Source organism: Lolium perenne, chromosome 7, assembly GCF_019359855.2.
Source record: "Lolium perenne isolate Kyuss_39 chromosome 7, Kyuss_2.0, whole genome shotgun sequence".
Lineage (NCBI taxonomy): Eukaryota > Viridiplantae > Streptophyta > Magnoliopsida > Poales > Poaceae > Lolium > Lolium perenne.
Window position 1 is genome coordinate 218177037 of NC_067250.2, and position 13823 is coordinate 218190859.

At 47.4% G+C, this 13823-nt stretch overlaps 2 protein-coding genes across 2 annotated transcripts; both read left to right on the forward strand.

Annotated features, from left to right (window-relative positions):
* The first annotated feature begins 1322 nt into the window (after positions 1-1322).
* LOC127312244 (calcium-transporting ATPase 7, plasma membrane-type) lies at positions 1323-4157 on the forward strand. The gene has a single exon (XM_051342795.2). The coding sequence runs from the start codon at positions 1323-1325 to the stop codon at positions 4002-4004; it is 2682 nt and encodes an 893-aa protein (XP_051198755.1). The 3' UTR covers positions 4005-4157.
* An 8466-nt stretch (positions 4158-12623) lies between these two features.
* Positions 12624-13403, forward strand: LOC139833852 (calcium-transporting ATPase 7, plasma membrane-type-like). Its single transcript, XM_071824208.1, has one exon. It carries the CDS (start codon positions 12624-12626, stop codon positions 13401-13403), a length of 780 nt encoding a protein of 259 aa, XP_071680309.1.
* Positions 13404-13823: the final 420 nt, after the last annotated feature.

Here is a 13823-nt window from a genome sequence, read left to right on the forward strand (position 1 = left end):
GATGCGGGGTTGCATGCTAGTGGCGACAGGGATCAGAGGAGGACTCGACGGTTGAGCGATGTATTGGGATAATCGACGAAACGAACCGCCTTAGACTACCCACAATGGGAGTATCATAGCTAGTATCATGCATCACATGCATGCAAAAAGCTGATGTGTCACATCAATAAATGAAGAAAGAGATGGTAGTAGTATCATAGGTAGATACTGTATCATAGCACGTAGAACTAGAAAAATTAATATCAAAGCAATCTTGTACACACTTTTGCATTGAGATTCTACAAATCACTAAATATAACTAATCTATGATACTACTACATGATACTATGCATTGTGAAGATAGTATCACATACTAGTACCATATGCATGATACTACTATATGATACTCCCCATTGTGACTAGTCTTAGCATCATGTACTACTGAAGGTGCCCCACATATAGATGACTCTCACAGAGGGGCCCAGGCCAAGGGACATGGCTAGGAGCAAGGAGGGCAGCCCATTTCTAGGGTGCTTAGTGCTCCTAGAAGATGATCTACCTAGTACAATCAGCCGAAGTGAACTGGCATGGCCAATATTGAACTTCTAGTGATCCACAATCTCAGGTTGCTCAAGGCAGAGAGTTTCGAGGAGCTGTGCAACCAATGCATGACTTTTGTGCTATTTGGATATATCACTAATTAACCCCTTTAACATAATTAGTTTGGAATGAATTAATATACCATATTATAATTCCTGCAGGTATGATGGCCCTCCAACTGCCATAGATGGAAAACAAGGCATGTAGACATTTGTAGGTACCATCTAGTTTTTTCAAAAATAAACCATTATAGTACAATGCATCATCAACAAATAGGCACATACAATATGGCAACATGGAGAAAGTCTTTGTTCTTGTCCTAGCCCAAACCATGGCACCGAACGAAAAAGAAAATAGAGACTGACCGAACGCATAAAGAATTTGATTGTTGCCGAATTGAAAAACACTCGATTGTTAAATAGCACAAGTGTCGTTCTCGTCCTAGCCCAAACCATGGCACCGAACGATAAAGAATTTGATTGTTGCCGAATTGAAAAACACTGGGTTGTTAAATAGCACACAAGTGAAACAACACCTTTACAGCTACGTATGATTTGGACTTTGTCGGCCCAAAAACACACATGGCACTCTCGTACTCGCGGAGGCACTAGCTCATACTACGTCCGGCCCGGCGCGTCTATCCGTGGAAACCTGTCGATTCCATCCGCCCGGCGCGTCCCACGCGTCCTACCTATAAAAGCACGGGCTCCATCTCTAGCTCACTTCGCGGAGTAGTATTTGGTATGGCGACAGTTATCAATATCACCGCCGATGAATGCGAGTGCGAATCCTTCAATTCCCTCGTCAAGGCGAAGATGACGTACTGCTTCCTCCGCTTGGGCGGAGGCGCGGGCATAGCTGCCGCGCTCGAGTCCCACCCGGAGCGTGGCATCTGCGGGGACGGCGCGGACGTGCGTCGTCGCAAGGAGGCGTACGGCGAGAACACGTACCCGAAGCCCAAGCCGAAGAGCTTCTTCAGCCACGTCCGGGACGCGCTCAGCGACGTCTTGCTCATCGCGCTCCTCGTCTGCGCCGTCGTCGCTCTTGGCTTCGGCATCAAGGAGCACCGCCTCAAGGACGTGTTGTACGATAGCCTCAGTATCTTCATCACCGTCTTCTTCATCTCCGGCGTGGCTGCGGCCATCAGCCACGCCAAGGCCAAGTTGGACGAGAAGCTGGTCCGCGAGTCCGCCGACATCGGCGTCACCGTTGTCCGCGCCAGCCGGAGGCAAGAGGTCTCCGTATTTGACGTCGTCGTCGGCGACGTGGTGATACTCAAGACCGGCGAGGCCGTGCCGGCGGACGGAGTGTTCTTGAAGGGGCACGGCCTGCAGGTGGATGAGTCGACAATTACTTTCGACCTGAGCACCGTCTGCATCGATGCTGAGATCAACCCCTTCCTAGCCTCCGGCGTGACTGTCGTGGCTGGCCACGGCTCGATGGTCGTCACCGCCGTCGGCACCAACACCACTTGGGGCGAACTGATCAACACCGAGAAAAACGCCGACGAGCCGGTGCCGTTACGGGAGCGCCTCGACGTACTAACGTCGACCGTCGGCAAGATTGGCGTCGCCGTCACCGTGGTCACCTTCACCGTACGCCACTTTACCGGCGGAACGGGGAAGCTGGCGCTGTTGGACAAGGGCATCCCGCTACCGCTGGCGGTGTCACTGATGATCACCTTCTATATGATGCAGATGGCGAAGGATAACCTGCACAGTATGTCTGCGTTCGAGGGGATGGCTTCGGTCACGGCCATCTGCGCCGACAAGACCGGAATGCTCACCCTGAACCAGATGGTGGTGACCGACTTCTGGGTCGGCACTGACCAGCCGAGGGCTGCCACTTCCATTGCCGGAAGCGTCATTAATTTGCTCCGACAGGGAGCCGGGCTCAACACCACCGGAAGCGTGTACTGGCCGGACAACGCATTGCCACCGGAGATGATGGGCAGTCCGACGGAGAAGGCGTTGCTGTCGTGGGCTGTGGCGTACCTCGACATGGACGCAGCAACGTTCAAGACGACCGGCAGGGTCGTATATGTCGAGGCGTTCGACCACGCCGAAATCAAGGACAGGACCACCGGCGCGGTGATCGCGCACTGGAAAGGCACCGCTGAGGTGGTCCTGCCCAAGTGCTCAATGTACGTGGACATGGAGGGAAAGACGCACGAGATAGGCGTCCAGCAGATTAAGAAGCTTGACAAGATCATCGACGACATGGCGGCGCGTGGCCTACAGTGCATCGCCTTCGCGTACAAGCAGATCGCCGACGAGAAACCAACATTGCTGGGCTTGGTCGGCTTGAAAGACCCGTTCCGATTAGACGCCAAGGCCACTATTGAAGCCTGCGCGAATGCCGGCGTCGCTGTGAAGATGCTCACCGGCGACGGTTTCCTCGCGGCGCGCGCGGTCGCCACGGAGTGTGGCGTCATATCCAGCAACGATCCCGACAACGTTCTCATTGAGGGGCGAATGCTCCACACCATGCCATGGGCGAAGCAGTTGGAGATCGTGGACAAAGTCCGCGTCATTTTCGGGACACGGCCCGTGGACAAGCGGTTGCTGGTGAAGCTGCTGAAGCACAAGGGGCAGGTGGTGGCCGTGACCGCCAGCGGCAGCGGCACCAACGACGCGCTAGCGCACATGGACGCCGATGTGGTGCTGTCCATGAGCGTCAAGGGCACGGATGTTACCAAGGACACCATCATCCTGGACGACAAGTTACACACGGTGGTGACGGCTATCCGGAGGGGACGCTGCGCCTACAATTATCTCCAGAGGTTCATCCAGTTTCACCTCACCGTCAATGTCGTGGCCATTCTCGTCAACTTCGTGTCCACGATCACGACGGGCCATACTCCGCTGACAACCGCGCTGATCATGTGGGTGAACCTGGTGATGGGCACCATGAGTGCGCTTGCGGTGGCCGCGGACAAGCCTGCCGAGGCGCTCATGGGCCGCCCGCCCATCGACCGCACGGCGCCGCTCATCAGTCGTACGATGAGGCTAAACCTCGCCGCCCAGGCAGCGTTCCAGACTGCCGTGGTGCTGGCGCTCCAGTACCGCGGCCGCGACATCTTCGGCACCGACGACAAGGCCAACGGCATCATGATCTTCAACATGTTCGTGCTTTTCCAGTTGTTCAACGAGTTCAACGTCCGGGGCATCGAGAAGAGGAACGTCTTCGCCGGGGTGCTCGAGAAGAAAGGGATGATGTTCCTCGTCCTCGTCGCGCTGACACTCGTGCTGCAGGCGCTGACGGTGGAGGTGCTCACCAGGTTCGCCGGCACCAAGAGGCTGGGCCTGGGCCTTTGGGGCGTCTGCCTTGTCATCGCCGCAGTGTCGTGGCCCATCGGCTGGACAGCCAAGTTAATTGCTGGAGCATGCAGCCGTGCCACTCCCACTCGCACGGACGGTCCATGAGATCTCGAAAAGCTGGAATATTGTACCGTGCCAACCTAAAAAAAAACATCAAGATCCAAAAAAAAGGTCACATCTCACATATATACCTTAGGTGCTAGGTGGTGGTTGCTTCATACATTGGTTTTTTTACTTCTATCTTTTCGATGGATTGTACTACACAGTTAATAAATATATGCATTTTTTTTCTTTTTTTTCGAACAGGCAAAATGATTCATTTTCCATTAATTTCGATAAGAAGAGAGTTCGAACTAATAGAGCTATAAAGAAATTATTGGCGTGGTGGGTGGCGTAGGGTGGGGGGGAGGGGCAGGCAAAAGCAGATAACAAAGAAGAAGAATTTCAAATTCTAAACCATACGAGGAGTACTTCATAAATCAAGCTTTACAATGGAGTTCTCCTGTAGGAAAACTGGTACCGGGAATTAAGATGAGGCCGTGGAGTGAAATTTGGGGAGAGTAAATTGAATGAGCTGCTGCTATTTTGGAGAGGAGGTGCGCTTTACCTGGAGTGGCTGGGTCACCAGCTTGCCGCGCGGCTAGCTCCCTGGGCTTGCCGACTGGTCGTCCTAGCCTGCTCGCCGCCGCTACCCGGTGCTCCAGGCTTGCTCCTCGCCGAAGTGCCGGATTGAGGCTGCCTGGCTGCTGGTGCTGGACCTCCATCGGAAAGTCGCCACTGCTATTTAGAGCTGCATTGCCTCTTGATGACTATTTTATGCTCTGATGAACGTATTTGGTGTGGGTTAAGTTGCCAGCACGATCGATACACCATGCGATTCTGTTGATGAATTCAATACATCTGTTCGCTCTGGCATTGACCCGCGACGCGTTTGGCCAAGTATCTTAGTGGGCGTTTTAGTGTTATTCACGTTTCCTTATTCTTTCTCTTCTCGCGTCGAAAAGTTATACTCGATCCATTCGTCTAAAAATAGTTGCCTTAATTTTATTTAGTTATGGGTGTATCTTCAACTATAATGTATCTCGATATATTCATATCTAGATAAAAGTAAGATACATATTTTTAGATGGAGAGAGTATTTGATAACCCTGCCCGATTTGCCGCGCCCGTTGTGTATCTTAGCGTTGTCATGGTGATGACGAACTGGCTGCTTCAAACAACTTCACTCTCGTGTGTCTAATGCGCACAGAATCAGCACAACCTCAGATTCTTCTAAAGCAGGCCTCTTTATGGGCAGAAGTCGGTCAGAACTCAGATTATTCTAATAGCATATCTAGTCGCGTTCTCTAAAGTGTTCCTTAAATCGCGCTGGATCGAGGCGTTTGGAGACTTTTTTATTTGTGCCACGTTTAGGGATGTCGCAGCCACGAGGCCCCAACTCAATAAAAATGCACGAAAACAAAAGTTTTCATTTAAATCTGATTATATTTTACAAATTTGAATGAAAACGGCTAGATTATCTAACCCTACCCTACTGGCCGCCCGGCGGTGCGGTCGACGGCCCCTCCCCATCATCGCCTCCCCTCCACCGCTGCTCGTGCGCCGCGCGCCGCCTCTCCCTACGGAGTGTGACGAGAAGACACCGGTTCTCGTTCGTCGCGTCGTCGCCTACCCTCCGTAGCTGCTCCTGCTGGAGGCAGAGTTCGACGACACGGTGAACCCACACGTCGTTGTCCTCCTCGCGGGCACAAGCGTCGTCCTGCAGCCTTCTTCTGTGACTCGAATGACTCGAGGAGCGCCTGCTGCTGCGCCGCCGGCTCCTCCGGGTCCGGCCCATCATCGCCGGACCAGTTGAAGTCCTCCTCCTCCTTCCCCTCGTCCTCCTCATACTCTTCCTTATTCTTTCTCTTCTCGCGTCCAAAAGTTATACTCGATCCATTTGTCTAAAATTAGTTGCCTTAATTTTATTTAGGTATGGGTGTATCTCTAACTATAATGCATCTCGATACATTGGGTTTTATAGGTTGGTTATGTGTTTCATGGTGATCCCATGGTGGAGAGGTGCCAAAACAAGGGTTTTAGGGTCAAAATGTGTCTACCTTGGCCTAAAATATAGCAAACCACCTTGGATGGTGCCAATATTTGGCACACTTGTGCATGGTGGCATGCCCCACCCTTTATACCTTGGGTTTTCTAGGTTGGTTGTGTGTTTCATGGTGATCCCATGGTGGGGACGGGCCAAAACAAGGGTTTTAGGGTCAAAATGGGTCTATCTTAGCCTAAAATATAGCAAACCACCTTGGATGGTGCCAATATTTGGCACACTTGTGCATGTGGGCATGCCCCACCCTTGATGCCTTGGGTTTTCTAGGTTGGTTGTGTGTTTCATGGTGATCCCATGGTTCAGATGTGCTGAAACAAGGGTTTTAGGGTCAAAAGGATCTACCTTGGCCTAAAATATGCAAACCACCTTGGATGGTGCCAATATTAGGAACACTTGTGCATGGTGGCTTTCCCCACCCTTGAACTGTGGGTTTTATAGTTTTGTTGTGTGTTTCATGATGATCCCATGGGTTGGGATGTGCCGAAACAAGGGTTTTATGGTCAAAAGGGGTCTACCTTGGCATAAAATAGAGCAAACCACCTTGGATGGTGCCAATATTTGGCACACTTGTGCATGGTGACATTCCCCACCTTTTATACCTTGAGTTTTATAGGTTGTTTGTGTGTTTCATGGTGATCCCATGGTTGGGATGTGCCAAAACAAGGGTTTTAGGGTCAAAATGGGTCTACCTTGGCCTAAAATATAGCAAATCGCCTAGAATGGTGCCAATATTTGGCACACTTGTACATGGTGGCATACCCCAACCTTTATGCCTTGGGTTTTGTATGCTGGTTGTGTGTTTCATGGTGATCCCATGGTGGGACGTTGCCGAAACAAGGGTTTTAGGGTCAAAATGGGTCTACCTTGGCCTAAAATATAGCAAACCACCGTGGATGGTGTCAATATTTGGCACACTTGTGAATGGTGGAATTCCCAACCCTTTATACCTTAGGTTTTATTGGTTGGTTTTGTTTTTAATGGTGATCCCATGGTTGGGATGTGCCGAAACAAGGGTTTTAGTGTCAAAATGAGTTTACCTTGGCCCAAAATATGGAAAACCACCTTGGATGGTGCCAATAATTGGAGCACTTGTACATGGTGGCATTGCCCCACCCTTGATACATTGGGTTTTCTAGGTTGGTTATGTGTTTCATGGTGATCCCATGGTGGGGAGGTGCCAAAACAAGGGTTTTAGGGTCAAAATATGTCTACCTTGGCCTAAAATATAGCAAACCACCTTGGATGGTGCCAATATTTGGCACAATTTTGCATGGTGGCATGCCCCACCCTTTATACCTTGGGTTTTCTAGGTTGGGGTGTGTTTCATGGTGTTCCCATGGTGGGGAGGTGCCGAAACAAGGGTTTTAGGGTCAAAATGGGTCTACCTTAGTCTAAAATATAACAAACCACCTTGTATGGTGCCAATATTTGGCACACTTGTGCATGTTGGCATGCCCCACCCTTGATACCTTGGGTTTTCCAGGTTGGTTGTATGTTTCATTGTGATCCCATGGTTCAGATGTGCCGAAACAAGGGTTTTAGGGTCAAAAGAGGTCTACCTTGGCCTAAAACATGCAAACCACCTTGGATGGTTCAAATATTTGGCAAACTTGTGCATGGTGTCTTGCCCCACCCTTGATACCTTGGGTTTTATAGTTTTGGTGTGTATTTCATGGTGATCGCATGGGTTAGGATGTGGCGAAACAAGGGTTTTAGGGTCAAAAGGGCTCTACCTTGGGCTAAAATAGAGCAAACCACCTTTGATGGTGCCAATATTTGGCACAATTGTGCATGGTGACATTCCCCACCCTTGATACCTTGGGTTTGTTATCTACATCTAAGCACTATATGTGGTGAGTCCCTGACACAGATCAATTCCTACAAGTTTTAAGTTCCTAAAGAGGAGCGAAAATAGTTTCTTCGAAAAGCTTATTCTAGAAGACGCGAATTTATTTGACTGTAATAATAGTTTGTTAAGACGTAATCCGTGTAGTTTTGCAATAGAAGAAGAACTAGGTTATTCATGTCTTGTACCATTGTATACTTCTAAATTTCTTGTTTTGGTGTTTAAGTTTATATTGTTAGAGACTTGCCACTATCCAGGCTACATCCATCGCCTGCCTGTGTTGTCACATGCCCTCTTTGCACTTCCATATCCTCACGCCACTCATCGGTGCCTCTGTCGCAACATGCCTGAGTGTTGTTGCCCTCCCCGGTAATTTTGTTCACAATCCATTTCCTTACAGTCAACTTCTATTTTACTAATTTAATCCAAATTCATTCGTACATCTGAATATCAAATGGAGAAATCGATCGGTCGTTCTGAACATGTGTATTCAACATACCTGATTATTTTGTAGTAATTGTCCTTCCTTATTTCTTTTGCCTCTTTTAGCTTAAACTTACACTGGTCAGTCAATAAATTTGTTTGTTTTTCTGTTACAATGAGAAAATGGTTAATATGTGATTCTAGATGGAACCCTTAAAGCAATTGGTAAGAACCATTATTGGGCACTAGACATCTCAGTTCCTATCCATGTTTGATATCCTTCATATCCAATTCTTGTCATCATGAGCGTGTAGAGATAAAAATTTATATGCTTCTCTTTTTGTAGGCAACCAAGAGACAAGTAGGAGGCAATGTTCACGACGAGTTTTGCGTGTGTTCTATTTTTAACGTGAAGGTTGGTTATTTAAACCGTTGCAACTTGGCATGTTTTGATGATTTTTAGAGTTTAATAGGAATCATAGGTGGACTATTTAGCATATTTGCATTTATCCTATCTTCGGTTATTTGTATAGCTTTGAAATGTATGCCTAACGGGTAGTATATTCTCCGTTATTAGATTAGATGTTAAGAGGACACTAACACTGATCTGGATGATAAGTTGATGCTTTTTAGTTAGGGTAGGATGTGTATGTTATTGCAAGTGTCGGGAATTTTGATGCTTTCTTATTATTCCCATACATGTCTTCCTTTGATGTGGTGGAGCCTTTCGCGATCGCGTCTCAGATCGTGACGGTGCGATGTTGTGAAGCAGATGTGCCAGAGAAGTTGTGCACCAGCTTTTTTACTACAACACATGCATGTATGCCAACCAATTGCTACACCTCATTTATGTAAGCCAGCAAAAGTTCTCGAGAAAATGTTTAGAAAGCTGAATTCATAATGCATCAAAGCGTCCAATCATATTTTAGCCCCAAGAAGACTAACAATGCAAAGTTCCTGAAGATTGGATCAAAAACACCCATGCTGGACTCTACACTGACCTCACGTTCAGTAATATTGACTAAGCAGGTGGTGTTTTCTCCATTATTATGATACTATTTGTAATGTTGCGATGGTTTTTAATGATGGGTCGAATGACGGGTATCATATGACTGGAATGGAATTAGGAAGATGCACACCAGGTTTGTTTTTACCTTCTCCTTTAATGAAATAAGGCTATGTTGTTTTCCTCAAAAAATAAATTCAATTTTATTAAATAAGTCAGTATGTAAAACAAGTTAGTTTTTATGTTTATTTGATAATAGAATTTCAGATTGTCTAGAGATATGTGATCTTGTGAAGTTATAGCACATCACAGGTGGGAAAGATATAAAATAGGGTTAATTATTGGTTTGCCACTACAGCCCGCGCAACACTCAGTTTTGCCACTAGAGCAGAATGGTTCTCAGTTTTGCCACTAGTATGTGTGTAACGACTCGTTCCGTGAGTCTGCCGTTTCATTCAAGTCAAACGTCCTTGACTCGGCTGTTTCAGGTGGGACCAGGTGGAGACGCGTTTGAAAAGAGGACCGTTGCTGGCCGTTTCACGTGGGACCCACAAGGTTTGACTTTGGGCAGATGGTGAAAAATGAACAAACAAAAAATGGTGCGGCTGGGACTCGAACCCAAGACCGCTATGTTTGGTAGCATGAAGGATTGCTCTGGTAACCAGTGGGGCAGATGGAAAGATATTGAAAAGCGAATGGAAGAAATCTAGCTATAGATAGTTCTAGTTCGTGACTTGGTTTATATTTTGGAAAAATAATCAAACAAAAAAGGGTGCATCTTTATATTTTTGCAAGGGAAAAATGGTGCATTTATTTGATTTCAAGCATTGCGTGTTTGTGATTTTTTGTTTCATACTTATATGGTATCCTACTTATATTACATCAAAGTTCATACTTGGATCCATGTTTGTGATTTCATGATTCATACACCCTTGATATATTACATCGAAATCATAGAAAACTAAGATATATGAGATGCAAATATTGGTAGCCAGATCATCACGCAAAATAACTTAGATAAATTCGATACATAAGATGCTTAGTTCCACCATTACACGGAAATAACTTAGATAGATATATAGATGGGTACCCTAGATAGATAGATAGATGGGTATCCTAGATAGATAAGTTGAGTGACACACGACTTGACACGACTCAACACAGAACCACATACGTAAAGCTAAAAAAAACATGACGAGCTTGATGAGAGAACACATCTTGGCCGCACCACCTGCCGCACCACCTGCGCCGCACCACCGTCTTCACTTGTCGTACGGGAGGCAGTGCATAGGTTTCCCGGAGAAGAAGATGGCGTCGCAATCGGTGAAGACGTTGTAGGTGGTGAAGAAGATTGACTCGCAGCCGCACCAGAAGACCTCACCGAGGAGGGCGTACGCGTCAAATCGGTTGGCGAAGGTGACCGTGAGCAGCTTGAGGGCGACGCCTTCACGAGACTTGTTGACGTAGTACATGACGGGCGAGCCCGGTGGGAGGTGGGAGAAGCCCTCGTCGAGGAAGTCTCGAGTGAGCTCGACCTCGGACCTCCACCTCGACTTTGCCCACACACGGAGTGTTTTCTCGACGAGGACGTCCGCCGGATAGAGTAGCTCGGTCCTGTTGCGCGGACGGCGGAAGGTCGGTCCCGTGTACTGCATCTTCGGAGAGGCAGAGAGGTTTGCTTGGGTGCGTGGTGCTTTGGAGAGGGAGAGGAAGAGAGGCTCGCTCGTTTGGTGTGTGGGAGAGGAAGAGAGGCCCCTTATAAAGAGGTTGGCTCATAATTGGGTGGTTCCTAATGAATTAACGCGTGGCTAGCCGTCTTCCAAGAATAATTAAGCGTATTGACGATGGCAAAACTGATGCCGCTGCATCGCTGCGAGAGCTGAGACGATGGCAACGCTGAGACGCTGCGTCGATGCATTAAAAGGCTAGCCAACGGCGAGTGAGGCGTGGCGCCTGCATGGCGCATGTATGGCGCATGCATCACAGGCCTAGACACGCGGGACGGCCCAACGGACCAACGGACATTTCAGTGTTCTTATAGCCCACCCTACTCGTGGAGAAAAGAACCAATCATGTTGAAGAACGAGGGTGTCCACGGATCGGCCCAGAAACCTTCTAGAAGGCTAGATCGGATGGCTGGCGTTACCGCAGTGAACGGTCCACAATGCAAAACAGAGCAACCCACGGATCGGTTCGGTTTCCTTCTAGAAGAATAGGGTTAGCTAGTCAAAGTTAGGTTTGACTAAATTTGACATGAGCATAAAAAATTCAAAAAAAATCAAAAAAATGGAAAACCTTCTCATATAGACTTCTTATGTCATATACTACCCATTCTAGTTGATAAACATGGTCTACATGCTGTTCAACAAAAAAACCATGTGTCTAATGTGATATCTCAAACACTGGGGTACAAGTTCGAGGGTGAAGACAAGTGGTTTAGGGTTTGGAACATGAAAAGTTTCAAAAACCTCACCAAAGCTTCATTTTGGAGTGAATAACAAGGATCCATGCTTAGTTTTACAATTCCATGTTTAAAACTTGATAAAATGATGGTCAAAGTTAGGTTTAACTAAATTTGACATGAGCATAAAAAATTCAAAAAAAATCAAAAAAATGGAAAACCTTCTCACATAGTCTTCTTATGTCATATACTACCATTCTAGTTGATAAACATGGTCTACATGCTGTTCAACAAAAAAACCATGTATCTAATGTGATATCTCAAACACTGGGGTACAAGTTCGAGGGTGAAGACAAGTGGTTTAGGGTTTGGAGCATGAAAAGTTTCAAAAACCTCACCAAAGCTTCATTTTGGAGTGAATAACAAGGATCCATGCTTAGTTTTACAATTCCATGTTTAAAACTTGATAAAATGATGGTCAAAGTTAGGTTTGAATAAATTTGACATGAGCATAAAAAATTCAAAAAAAATCAAAAAAATGGAAAACCTTCTCACATAGTCTTCTTATGTCATATACTACCCATTTTAGTTGATAAACATGGTCTACATGCTGTTCAACAAAAAAACCATGTGTCTAATGTGATATCTCAAACACTGGGGTACAAGTTCGAGGGTGAAGACAAGTGGTTTAGGGTTTGGAACATGAAAAGTTTCAAAAACCTCACCAAAGCTTCATTTTGGAGTGAATAACAAGGATCCATGCTTAGTTTTACAATTCCATGTTTAAAACTTGATAAAATGATGGTCAAAGTTAGGTTTGACTAAATTTGACATGAGCATAAAAAATTCAAAAAAAAACAAAAAAATGGAAAACAAAAAAAAACAAGGGGCAGGTGGTGGCCGTGACCGCCAGCGGCAGCGGCACCAACGACGCGCTAGCGCACATGGACGCCGATGTGGTGCTGTCCATGAGCGTCAAGGGCACGGATGTTACCAAGGACACCATCATCCTGGACGACAAGTTACACACGGTGGTGACGGCTATCCGGAGGGGACGCTGCGCCTACAATTATCTCCAGAGGTTCATCCAGTTTCACCTCACCGTCAATGTCGTGGCCATTCTCGTCAACTTCGTGTCCACGATCACGACGGGCCATACTCCGCTGACAACCGCGCTGATCATGTGGGTGAACCTGGTGATGGGCACCATGAGTGCGCTTGCGGTGGCCGCGGACAAGCCTGCCGAGGCGCTCATGGGCCGCCCGCCCATCGACCGCACGGCGCCGCTCATCAGTCGTACGATGAGGCTAAACCTCGCCGCCCAGGCAGCGTTCCAGACTGCCGTGGTGCTGGCGCTCCAGTACCGCGGCCGCGACATCTTCGGCACCGACGACAAGGCCAACGGCATCATGATCTTCAACATGTTCGTGCTTTTCCAGTTGTTCAACGAGTTCAACGTCCGGGGCATCGAGAAGAGGAACGTCTTCGCCGGGGTGCTCGAGAAGAAAGGGATGATGTTCCTCGTCCTCGTCGCGCTGACACTCGTGCTGCAGGCGCTGACGGTGGAGGTGCTCACCAGGTTCGCCGGCACCAAGAGGCTGGGCCTGGGCCTTTGGGGCGTCTGCCTTGTCATCGCCGCAGTGTCGTGGCCCATCGGCTGGACAGCCAAGTTAATTGCTGGAGCATGCAGCCGTGCCACTCCCACTCGCACGGACGGTCCATGAGATCTCGAAAAGCTGGAATATTGTACCGTGCCAACCTAAAAAAAAACATCAAGATCCAAAAAAAAGGTCACATCTCACATATATACCTTAGGTGCTAGGTGGTGGTTGCTTCATACATTGGTTTTTTTACTTCTATCTTTTCGATGGATTGTACTACACAGTTAATAAATATATGCATTTTTTTTTCTTTTTTTTCGAACAGGCAAAATGATTCATTTTCCATTAATTTCGATAAGAAGAGAGTTCGAACTAATAGAGCTATAAAGAAATTATTGGCGTGGTGGGTGGCGTAGGGTGGGGGGGAGGGGCAGGCAAAAGCAGATAACAAAGAAGAAGAATTTCAAATTCTAAACCATACGAGGAGTACTTCATAAATCAAGCTTTACAATGGAGTTCTCCTGTAGGAAAACTGGTACCGGG

What these genes read in the sequence shown, in the direction of transcription:
- LOC127312244 (XM_051342795.2), top strand. Translation starts at nt 1,323, where the DNA reads ATGGCGACAGTTATCAATATCACCGCCGATGAATGCGAGTGCGAATCC.
- LOC139833852 (XM_071824208.1), top strand. Translation starts at nt 12,624, where the DNA reads ATGGACGCCGATGTGGTGCTGTCCATGAGCGTCAAGGGCACGGATGTT.